General features: G+C 37.5%; 1 protein-coding gene across 2 annotated transcripts in view; it reads left to right on the top strand.

Annotated features, from left to right (window-relative positions):
* The window catches only part of tnni3k (TNNI3 interacting kinase), a 29,254-nt gene that overhangs the window by 14,876 nt on the left and 1,555 nt on the right, over positions 1-12,823 (top strand). The window contains exons 17-24 of one of the 2 annotated variants that reach the window (XM_022670230.2): positions 22-129; positions 1,211-1,263; positions 1,456-1,508; positions 3,144-3,276; positions 4,378-4,487; positions 7,522-7,581; positions 8,286-8,455; positions 11,501-11,580. In XM_022670230.2, coding sequence (XP_022525951.1) covers positions 22-129; positions 1,211-1,263; positions 1,456-1,508; positions 3,144-3,276; positions 4,378-4,487; positions 7,522-7,581; positions 8,286-8,455; positions 11,501-11,580 — 767 coding nt within the window. The remainder of the gene's footprint in view (positions 1-21; positions 130-1,210; positions 1,264-1,455; positions 1,509-3,143; positions 3,277-4,377; positions 4,488-7,521; positions 7,582-8,285; positions 8,456-11,500; positions 11,581-12,823) is intronic. The other variant, XM_022670231.2, reaches the window with a different exon arrangement.

Genomic DNA, 12,823 nt, shown 5'->3' with positions numbered 1-12,823 from the left:
TTTAAACTGTGTTTAAACGAGCAGGATCATCGACCTGCCGTCCAAACTCATCATCGCCATCGATGTGGCCAAGGGCATGGAGTACCTGCACAATCTCACCCAGCCCATCATCCACCGGGACCTCAACAGGTGAGCCGTCATCATCATTATGAGCATCAGTATTATCAGCCTGATTGTTATAAATTGCTGTCATCTTCAGCTTCCCAGCTCATTCCAGAGGTATTGAATGGAGCTTCATCATTCCAGAGAACTCAGTTTCCCTCTAGTATAATCCCTGCCTGGCATTAGAAATGGTGCCAATATGTTAATTTAAAAAAAGAAATTTGAAAATTAGAGCATTAATTTATTTTATTATTGATGATTATGGCTTACAGCCAATAAAACCCCAAAATTTATATTACATTATTATATAAGACCAGTTGGTATTTATTGTAGTGTGCCAAGTCCTGCTGGAAAAGGAAAGTTGTCAGTAGCAGAGGGAAGCATGAAGTGCTGTAAGATTTTCTGGGAAAACAAAACTGCACTGACTTTAGACTTGATAATAAAACACAGTGGATCAACACCAGCAGATGACATGTCTCTTTATCCAATCCATCACTGATCATCAGTAAATTTTACATTTCATTTGGAAATAAAGGAAGGAAGGAAGTCTGGAGGAAGAGTGGAGAGAGACACACAGTCCAAACTGCTTGAGGTCTAGTGTGAAGGTTCCACCAATCAGTGATGGTTTGGAGAGTCATGTCATCTGCTGGTGTTGAACCACTGTGTTTTATTATCAAGTCTAAAGTCAGTGCAGTTTTGTTTTCCCACAAAATCTTACAGCACTTCATGCTTCCCTCTGCTACTGACAACTTTTATGGAGATGCAGATTTCACTTTCCAGCAGGACTTGGCACACTGCTCACACTGCCAAAAGTACCAATTGGTCTTATATGATACTTACATTTTATGAGACACTGATTTTTTGTTTTTTATAGGCTGTAAACCATAATCATCGTAATCATTAACAAGAAAAGAAATAAACGCTTTAAATAGATCACTCTGTGTGTAATACATCTCTATATAATAACTATAAGAGTTTCACATTTTGAACTGAATTACTTAAATAAAGTTTTTTTTTTTTCAATGATATTCTAATATTTTCAAATGCTCTAGTAGTGTATAATGTTGTAGTTTTTTTTTTATTATTATTTTTTATATTTCATTATCAGCCATAATATTCTGCTATATGAAGATGGCCATGCTGTGGTGGCTGATTTCGGAGGTGAGATACAAGTTACGCACTGTGGGATTATGTTCTAAATCACAGTAAAAAACATACTATTTTAATAATAATAATAATAATGACAATAATATTTGAATAATTTAATTTAAGACTAAAGACTCTTACGTTAGTATGTTCATGTGTATTTATGTGTTTATTTAATATTTTTCTTTGTTTTATGTTGACCTGCAGAGTCCCGTTTCCTTCTCTCCATGGATGAGGATAACATGACAAAACAACCCGGGGTGAGTTCAGCCAAAGGCAAGCCTGTTCGCTGTGTGGCCGAATACTTAATGCCATTTCCAGACTCTGATCTCTGTAAACTAAATTAATGTTAAAAAACAAATAAAGTCTGATAAAAAAATCTATTAAAATGAATATGTTGTATTGTTTGGATTTATATGGACTCTGCACTTAATCAACATGCAGATTAGCTCCTTTTGCTGAAGTGAGGGACTTTATCTGTAAACAGATGCCATGTTGAGTATCAACTTCCTCTCGTTTAATATAGCTTGTGCCCAGTTTTCTAATTTGTAACATGTCTGATGTGTGTAAATATTTGTCTAAAAGTGATTTCAGCAGACACCTACATATGTATAAATGCTTAAAAAGTGCATTTCTTCTACAAAAGGAGTACAAAGATATAGGCTATACTGTATGACATCTGTCTTACGTATGCAGTTTGATATGTGCAGACATCCCCCCCCCCCCACCAAAAAACAAAACAAAACAAAAAAGACCTTGCCCACACACCAAAGGATAATGAAACTTTACTTTTATATTAATTAATTTTACTTTTTTTATAAATTAAATTTAGAGTATTCAGAGGTGAAATGAGTTCTATATTTTTTTCTTTTTGGAAGACCCTGCCTCTGTTTTCCTTTTTTTTTTTTTTTTTTGGAAAAAAAGCCTTTATTTGACAAAAATTGACAGTTACAATATCACAAAAAATTGCACAACATCAAAAACATTTCATATCATATTACAATAATTATTAATATTGCCTCCGCCATGATCTGCTTTCTCTCACTCACTAAGCAAATCCTGTCTGGGAGGGGGGAAAACACTGCCCGCCCACACTAAAAACTGATTGGCTGTCTCACAGACTCTTTGCAGAGAACAGGCCAATCAGAACCCTCTCTGTTTTCTCTCTCTCCTTCCCACACGCGATTAGAGAAAAGAAGTCTGTCACCTGTGTGGGTTTGGGGCACTCGTTCTGAATTCCGGGAGATTATATGTGACTCGCGGGCATCAGGGAGCCGCTACCGAAATGCAGGAGACTCCCGCAGCTTCAGGGAGACTTGGTTTGTCTGTATGTGTTACATACATGACATTAACCCATTTAATCCTATTTTTCCCCCTGACATATATTCAAATAATGTGTCATTTAAAATAATCGATTACTGTTTTGAAAAAATAAAAAAACGGAAAAAAACTAGTTTAAAGGTTGCTCATCGTTGTGACTGGTGGGATAATGTATAGAATACTGATTTAGAATGCCTTCTATGCAGTCATAATTTTTTTTTATGTATATATCATAGCAAAAACATACTGTATTTTTTGCACTATAATTGCCTTATAATTCGTGAGCCTTGTGTATAAATTCTATCAGTCAGGTATTAAGGAGCAGTAAAGCCACTTCACTGCAGTACAGCATTATACAGGAGTTTCAGTTTAGTTCTCCAGCACCGAGACTGGAGCAGTATTAGCATTAGCCGCCCGCTAACCACACTAAGTGCTTTATTTAGTCGAAATTTGGAATGAGAAGTGCACCAATTCATCTTTCAGTAACATTTTTAAAGCCTTATAACTGAACAAATTTTTAACGGTCACTATTGGGACAGATAGATGAATAACTGGGTGGTCTGTGTTCTCTGTAGAACCTGCGATGGATGGCACCTGAGGTATTTACCCAGTGTACCCGCTACACAGTGAAAGCAGACATGTTCAGCTATGCCCTCTGCCTGTGGGAACTGCTGACAGGGGAGGTCCCATTTGCCCACCTCAAGCCAGGTACTGTTCTCCTGTAACTACACTCATGTCTGCGCTTACTTATTTTAGCGTCTGTACTTACTAAACTGTTTTAAGTAAAAGCAGATGTTGGTGCTATTTTATTGTAAATGATTGTAATTGTAATGTAGTTTTGCATTAATAATCTTGTAATAACAAGAACGACTGGAGATTTATTTGCTATAACAGATGCAGAACAGCTTATTTAACCCTTGTGTGGTGTTAATATTTTTGTTACTCGTTTACTTTGTTACTTAATTCAGCAAAATTAAGCAATTTTACATTAAAATGCTTTACACATGCTTGCTTCACCTAAATTGCAAGCAATATAAACAGCTTACATGGTTAATATTTGCCCTTTACCTTTCTTATGTTACATTTCTTTCAAAAAGTGCTACTCTTTTTTTATTGGTTTTTTAATAAAATGTAAAAGAAAATGAATTAAACTCAAGATATGAGTAGAAAATTTGTTTAGTTTCAAATTTACAAATGAAGCAATGTTTATTAGCCCTTGGCCAAACATACTGTATGTAATATAAATGTGTGTGTGTGGGGGGGGGGGGGGGGGTGTACAGTGTGTGTTTATCAAAAATGTGTTTTGATATATGTTTTTCACAAAAAATGAGCCAATGCCAATGAGTTTGAGTTAGAAAAAATATATTTTTAGTATCAAATGAAAACGGGTCCCACAGACCCGAACACCACACAAGGGTTAAATAAAAATGTGTATCCACTACTTTACATTTTCTCATTTGCACTTAAAAAGCAAACAGCTGAACAGCATTGTATTCCACTGAGCTATGAAGCTATGAATGTTAAAAAGCAAATCACAATGCACAGGATTGCATTCCGTCTCTGAGCATCGTGGAATGTAATCACTGTTTAATCAGAACCCACTACTAAATTGGGGCAGTGCTGTTTATTACTAAGAAATTAGATTTATAAACCATAAATATTCAAATAATGCAAATCCAAATAAACTATATTTTACATACTGGTAGATATTTTATTTTTTAGATTATTATATTTAAACTAGACTGTTTTCTGAACTATAAAGCTCTTTTGTCTCTCTCTCTCTCTCTCTCTCTCTCTCTCTTTCTCCAGCTGCTGCAGCTGCTGATATGGCCTACCATCACATCCGGCCTCCTATTGGATACTCCATCCCCAAACCCCTCTCAGCGCTGCTGATGCAAGGCTGGAACGCAAGTCCAGAGGTCAGGGCCTTCTACTGCATAAACACACTGTTAAAAAAAAATAATAATAATAATAACTCTCACCTACTTAAAAATTCCTAGTGACCCGTTGCACCTGTTAGCATATCGTCACACTGAGCAACACAAAATACAGCAACACTTAGGAAAGACAATTAACATAGACAATTATATAACATATATACTGTATAAATCCCAAGAGAAGCAGCAGCAGACTGTGAAGAATGACCGCACACTGATGGTGAGAGGTGAGAGGTGGGAGGACACGCCCAATATGCAAATAGTTTGACCAACATGAGGTGAAAACCCCTGCAGAATTGTTCAGAAGACCCTGTTTAAGTAAAGAGTTGAAACTGAGCATGTGCAGTAGTGCAGAGTAGTTCGCTTGGCCTCAACTAAGGTTCAACTACAATTTGAAAATTTTGCCAACACCGATTATTTAGTCAGAGCAGCTTTTGACGAGAAACTTAATAATATTTGTTGAGGCGATCAGTTTGCTATATTTTATTGTGCAATTCAATATTTCGTGTTCAGCTGACTTGACTGAATTTTAAGTTTTGTTTTTCATAGTGCATGGAAACTGTATTTGACTAAGAAAAGACTTACTATAAACATGTACACGACTTTACACCAGTCAGCCATAATATTAAAACCACTGATGGGTGAACAATCAGTTTTTGAAGTTGATGTGATAAAGCAAAAAATTAGACAAGCATCCAAGAATCTGAGACACTTTCACAGGATCCAAACTGTGATTTTCTAGATGACTGGGTGAGAACATCTGCAGAACTTCAGGCAGGTTTTGGGGGGTGTTCCTGCAATGCAGTGGTCAGTAGCTGCCAAAAGTACTCTAAGAAATTACAGGCAGTGAACTGGTGACAGGGCTATGAGTACCCAAGGCTCACAGTTGATTGCTCATTGAGGCTCCGCCCCCTCACAAGTTACAGGATTTAAAGAATCTGCTGTTAATGTCTGAATGTGTTCAGAAACCACAGAATTCCTATAGAGGCCTCAATGAGTCTCTAAAACTGAGTGTTGAGCCGTTTTAGCCACACTGATTATATTTAATGCAGTTCCACTCGTTGCCGGGATTATCTGTTGCTCTGATGGTGAGCGCTGCTTCTCTCCATCAGCACTGGGAGGTTTGTTGCGCCGGTCTTCCTTTCTCAGCACTTTTCTTTAGATGTTGCTACCCAAGCAGTTCCTGCAGGACCACACCAAACTCATTCACCTCCCTGCTGCTCCCCAGAGCCCCAATAAAAGTGCCTGACTGAAATCTGACCTGTTGCCGCGCAGGGCCAGGAAACCCTAGAGCCCAAAGCATATTCACGTCAGCAGGTTGATCTTTTAATTGGCTCTGGGAGACGGGTTCAAGGTTCAGAGTTCTGTAACAGGAGGATTCAGCCAGTCTTAAATTAATAGAATTAAAATTAAATGTTCTCTTAGTTTACAAAGAATCTCATATGTTTTACTGGTCATCAAGCAAAACTCAAACTTCCAAAATCATGCAGAATAAAAAATGTTTTTGAAAAAAATATGTTTTTAAACATATTTATTTTTAGGAGATGTGAGCTTTATTTGAACAGTTTTAAGAAATTGAACTTTTAGAACAAAACAAATTAAACTGATCACATTATTTTTAAATCTAACAAAAAAGTTTACAGATATTTCCCTTTTTTCCTGAAATAACCTCAATTACATTCTTTTAATAACCATCTACAGGTCTACAGATGACAATGCCGGGATTCATGGGGCTCGAATTGTGAGAGAGTTCAGGGTTCAGGGAGCATGAGATCATCATTTTCTCACATGGATTGAGAGAGAGTTCACCACAGAGTCCAGATCTTAACCTCATTGAGAATCTTTGGGATGTGCTGGAGAAGCGCTGCTTTGTGCAGCAGTCAGACTCTACCATCATCAATTATTTAAAAATTAAAATGCAAAATTAATGCAACACTGGATTGAATAAAGCTTATGGAATCAATGCCACAACGAATGTATGCCGCAATCAAAGCTAAAGACGGTCCAATGTAATATTAGAGTGTGTGACCTTTTTTTTTTTTTTTTTGGTCAGGCAGTGTATTATATGTTTTTTATTATATGTGTGTGTGTGCATCCTCTGATGTAGCACATCTGACTTAGTCTACCTTTTTGAAGCTGTTCTGCTTTGATGAGGACGTGGGCAGGGACTGACCTCTCCACAATAAAGCAGATGTGTGTGTGTAAGCTCTTGTGCTTTGATTATTTTCTGGAAATTGGTACATTTACCATATTTTTCAGACTATAAGGCGTGCTTAAAATTCATTCATTTTCCCAAAAATCGTCAGTGCGTTTTATAATCCGGTGCACCTTATGTATGAATTGTACCAGTCAGGTATTAAGAAGCAGTAAAGCCACTTCAATAAGGTACAGCATTATACAGGAGTTTCAGTGAAGTTTCTCCAGCACTAAGGCTGGGTGCAGCGGCAGTAGCATTAGCCGCTAACCACAGTGCTAGCTCTTTTGCCGTTCAGAGGTAAGTTTATTAGACTGTAGTACTAATAAACTTACTTTTACTGTGTTTAAACAAGCGACATGGGACTAACCCCTAGCTGATAGCCCCCTAGGTTACCAGAAGACTCAGGGTTCTTCAGTCTACTGCTATCGGGCGGCATTTACTAGCACTAGCACTAGCTGCAGCTATGCTACTAGCGCTAACCTAACAATCTGGTGCATTTTATAGTCCAAAAAATACGGTACATTCACAGCATTTAGTTGACGCTCTTCTCCAGAGCATCCAATGTAGTGTTAGGAGTCTTGCCCAAGGACTCTTATTGGTGTATCACAGCATTCAGTCACCCAGAGCTGGAATTGAACCCCTGTCTCCCACATGGTAGCTCACAGGCAGACAGTGGTGTTATCCTCTGCACCATACCAATCCAACCACCAGTCCAATTTCTTTATATTAAAAATATTGTGCTTATAGTCTCTCTCTCTCTCTCTCTCTCTCTCTCTCTCTCTCTCTCTTTCTTTCTTACTTTCTTTCTCTCTTTTTTAGGAGAGGCCGGAGTTCTCAGAGGTGGTGGCTAAGCTGGAGGAGTGTCTGTGTAATGTGGAGGTATAAAATAAAAAAAATCAGCACTGTGATAGGCTTCTCTCAGTTGCTATGTTTTTATTATTGGCAGTGCCATAGACTGTGTATAGCTGGACAGAGCATCGTCTCACAAAAGTGAAGCCAGCCCAGGTCGGGCGCCCCCTGCTGTTCGGTTTCAGAAAGCTGTGTAACCCCACCCATCCCCATAGGTTTTAATGGCAAAACAGACAGGTTTTTTCCCAATAAACTGTAATTCTACCTCCTTTATTTAAATACAGCAGCTAGTGTATCCTCTGCTTATATTGTCACATTTTATATCCTCACAGAACTCGTTTTTAAAACGTTCAAAAAAGATGTGATTATTAAAAAACGGCTGGTTATGGGCGGGACCAATAACAGACCGTCAGCTCCGCTCCGCTCTGCAGCCTGTGACCTCGAGGCAGCCCTCAGGGGCGGGGTTATTTAAATGAGCAGGCTGTCTCTCCACAGTCTTTCTACCTCCTCTGGTCTCTACTGCGCTTTACAGACTCTGGTATCAGGATCGCCAACATGGCGGAAGATTTTGGCTTGATTTTCACTGAATGAATGGGAACGGAGACACAACGTCCATCTTTTTTTACAGTCTCTGGGCAGTACTATTATTTCACTAAAAGATTAAGTAAAATTCTATATAGTTAATAGATTCTACAATAATGAAAATTCTGTGCGTGTGTGTGTGTGTGTTACAGCTAATGTCTCCAGCCTCCAGTAACAGCAGTGGGTCCCTGTCCCCCTCTGCGTCATCAGACTGCCTGCTGAGTCGTGGGAGTCCTGGCCGGAGCCACGTAGCCGCTCTGCGCTCACGGTTTGAGCTGGAGTATGCTCTTAACTCCCGGGCATACACAGCCTGGAGCCAGAGGTACACCCACACACACCTTATCCTGTTTGTGTGAAGATCTGTTGACACAGGGATCAGTAAAAATCCTCTGATTTTAACACTCTGAACCCTGAGCCACCAATGATCTTACAGCTTTCAGGCTTTACAGGAAATTCACTTTATGTGAGTGTTTTAGCAGAAATGCAGGAGATGTTTCTAAGCTCCTAAAGTTCAGTTTTCACTTTCTTCTTTTTACCATTAAAGCACTATTCTCCAAAATCATTCACTGACATTGAGGTCTGGACTCTGGGGTGGTTGGCCTGTTCTTCTGAGCTAAAATGCAGCATCTTCAGTAGTTTGATTGGTCTAATTGAGAGCTTCTCAATGATCACCAACACCAACACCTTGATTTTCTACCTTGGATGCAGTGCTGATGGTCTGCCCACTTTGACTTTACTCTACTATATTAAAGGAACATTTTTAGCGGCGGTTTATATGTTGGGGACAGTGTTGGTGGTCGTCTTACAGGTCTTACAGTGAGTTTACAGGGGTCGATAGAACACAGTGGATCAACACCAGCAGATGACATGACTCTCCAAACCATCACTGATCATCAGTAAATTTTACATTTCATCTGTAAATCAAGGGAGCAGAGTCTGGAGGAAGAGTGGAGAGACACACAGTCCAAACTGCTTGAGGTCTAGTGTGAATTTTCCACCAATCAGTGATGGTTTGGATAAAGAGACATGTCATCTGCTTGTTTTTCCAGAAAATCTTACAGCACTTCATGCTTCCCTCTGCTGACAACTTTTATTGAGATGCTGATTTCATTTTCCAGCAGGACTTGGCGCACTGCCCAAACTGTCAAAAGTAATTTTATTTTAAAAAGGATCACTCTGTGTGTAATACATCTATATAACACATGAGTTCCACATTTTGAACTGAATTACTGAAATAAATTTTAGAGATGCACCTATTTGTTTTGGATGGTTTGGTAGAGAACCTATTTTCTCTGTATCTTTTAAAGTACAGTTTTAAACTTCTGTTTTTTCACTTTAGCATCACTCTTCATTTTATCAAAGTGGAACTGAATGTATAAATACAGAGACACATATAAGGGACTGAATCAGGGACTCTGCAGGGTCAGTGTGACATCCCTAAAGCTGCCCTTTTGTTTGGCCAGCAGCGCCCAGTCAACCAAACACACTTTAGTGTAACAGTTTAAAGTGGGGTTGCTAGGATACGGCGCCAAGGAGACAAAGCCAAGCGAATACAATTAAACATGCATGACGCTCGGAGACTTTACTAGCACTCAGCTCTGCAGACTTCACGTGTAATGCTGAATACTGAATCAGTGTGTGTGCGTGTGTGTGTGTGTTTTTGTGTGTGGAGTGAAAGCTTAGCAACAATCAACACATCCTTTGATAGAGTGAGCTGGAGAGTACAGATGAGTCATGGGATGATTGTCTGTAGATCTGAGGGCTTCGTCTCCGGTTCTGAAGAGGGTTTGATAATTAGCTTAGTCATTTTTTAAATTCATAGCAGTTTAACCCTTGTGTGGTGTTCATATTTTTGTTACTCGTTTACTTTGTTACTTGTATTTAATTCAGCAAAATTAAGCAATTTTACATTAAAATGCTTTACACATGCTTGCTTTACCTAAATTGCAAGCAATATAAACAGCTTACATGGTTAATATTTGCCCTTTACCTTTCTTATGTTACATTTCTTTCAAAAAGTGCTACTCTTTTTTTATTATTTTTTTTAATAAAATGTAAAAGAAAATAAATTAAACTCAAGATATGAGTAGAAAATTTGTTTAGTTTCAAATTTACAAATGAAGCAATGTTTATTAGCCCTTGGCCAAACATACTGTATGTTATATAAATGTATAGGGGGGGGGGGGGGGGGGGTGTACAGTGTGTGTTATCGGAAATGTGCTTTGATATATGTTTTTCACAAAAAATGAGCCAATGCCAATGAGTTTGAGTTAGAAAAAATATTTTTTTAGTATCATTTGATGAAAAATGAAAACGGGTCCCACAGACCCGAACACCACACAAGGGTTAAGCAGAGATCAGATTCATCTGAATAGGAGAAAGAGATTATCTGCCAGTCTGGCATGAATTTAGCATAGGATAAACTAAAGTATAATATATACAATTAAGAGAGCACTTCAGTTTCTGAATCAGTTTCTCTGATTTTGCTATTTATAGGTTTATGTTTGAGTAAAATGAAGATAGTTGTTTTATTCTATAAACTACAGACAACATTTCTCCTGAATTCCAAATAAAAATGTTGTCATTTAGAGCATTTATGTGCAGAAAATGATAAATGGCTGAAATAACAAAGATAGATGCAGTGCTTTCAGAACTCAAATAATGCAAAGAAAACAAGTTTATATTTAATAAGGTTTTTAATCAATATTTGGTGGAATAACCCTGTTTTTTAATTTAAAAAAATTGAGCAAAAGTAATGGTTAATGAAAACTTAAGTCAGCATAACTTAAAACATCAAGTTATTACAACTAAAGGGGAAGTTGATTTAAGTTTTTTATTTTTGTTTCACCAATTAATTTGCCCAAAATTAATACTTAGTATCTTCTGTGTTCCGAACAAATAAATGTGTTGATTTCTTCTAACTTTTCTTATTATATTTAAATATTTATTGTATAAATATTCACACTCTAAGCCTGGAAAATGTGAATTTTATATATGATTTATATGTGATCTACAAGTTTAACAAAGGTAGCCCCGGGGAGAATGACTACACACTGATGGTGAGTGTCAGAAACTGTGGCATACACCCAATATGCAGATTTTGATTTATAACAGATTGTGCCAGAAGCCAATGAAAAAGAAGCTGCCATGGCAACAAAGTAAACTCAGATATGATAATTTTGCTTGACTCAAAGATCTCTGTTTGAATGTATATGTGCCCACAAATGTTCAGCTAACTTAAATAGCTGAGTCATGTTTAGAAGTATCCAATTTTACGCAACAAATTTAATTCATTTGAGTTCAAAAACCTATGAGTTTACAATGGGTTTACAGTGTGTGTGTTTGTTGTGTTTGTTGTTTCTGGCAGTTCTGGCCGGCGGTTCTCTCAGGGTCTGTCTCTGGATGAGCTGAGGAGGAACATGCAGTTCCCACCAATCGACAGAAATGGTTTGTCTTCTTTAATTAGCTCCTGTTAGAGGAAATTACAGTGGTGGAACATAGACAGATCAAAAACTGTGATTCATATCGTATTATATAACAGCACCAAGGAGCGTCTGCAGACACATTCACTGTCTTTAGTATCTGTGTGTAATATTCCATTTACCTGGACTGAACTTTTATGTATTTAACTATTAGCTATAATATAAAGTACACTATACAGTGTCCAAATGTCCAAATGTTTGTGGACACCCCATCTAATGAATGCATTCAGCTACTGTAAATTGTCTCTTTGTAGATAGAGATGTGCAAAAGCTGTAGATGAGATTGCCAAAAAAAAATACTCTGAATTGTCTGGATTTTTTTTTTTTTTTTTTAAGATTTACTTCACATTTTTCCACCCAATTTAGCTAGGCCAATTGTCCCACTCAGCTGTATTTCCCCTCCTCCGATTCATGTGAATTCAGCCACCGCCTCTTTATGAACTGCTGCTGATATTCCAGATTCCCAAGTATGCTCTCTCAGGGCTCTGGCAGCTGATGGCAAGCTGCATGACCAGGATTCAAACCATAGGACTCTTAAGATGAACTTATATTAGCCTTGATTTTTTTTAAATGTAGCAAGGTAACACGCTGTCTGTGAATGCCATTTCTATAAGACACTATGAACATGCCCATAACTATAATGCACTATAATGCATTCCTAAGATGTCAAAGTAACATGGCGATAATTACTCCTAAAGTCTATGTTAAATGTCAAAACCAAGAACCTCCACAAATCTGCCCATTACCTATAGCCCATGCTATAATTACTTTTAACCACTCATTATTTATACTTTTATATTATAATAACTTATATTAATTTACAATGTATTATAAAGTGTCGTTGTACACTCCAAGTAAAGTGACAGAGTGACAGATGTCCATCATGGGATATATATTAATAGTGAAATAATAAAAAATATATGATGTTTTTACCCAGATGTGTAAATATTACAAGCATAGTTTACGATGTCTTATCACAATTTATAATGTATAATAAACATATTAGTATGTTTATAGATTAATTCATAGAATAGACATTCATAGAATAGACATTCATAGAAAGTGTTACCGAAACAATGAATGTTTAGATTTTGGTGAGCTGATTTTTGTGCAGTGTTGGAGCAGTGCTGTAGAAACTGTGTTTGACGTGTGTTCACTGAGGTGTGTTGCGTTGAAATGTGTGTGTGTGTGTGTGTGTGTGTGTTCGG

The sequence above is a fragment of the Astyanax mexicanus genome, chromosome 12, assembly GCF_023375975.1.
Source record: "Astyanax mexicanus isolate ESR-SI-001 chromosome 12, AstMex3_surface, whole genome shotgun sequence".
NCBI lineage: Eukaryota > Metazoa > Chordata > Actinopteri > Characiformes > Acestrorhamphidae > Astyanax > Astyanax mexicanus.
This window is presented reverse-complemented; position numbering and strand designations above follow the sequence as displayed.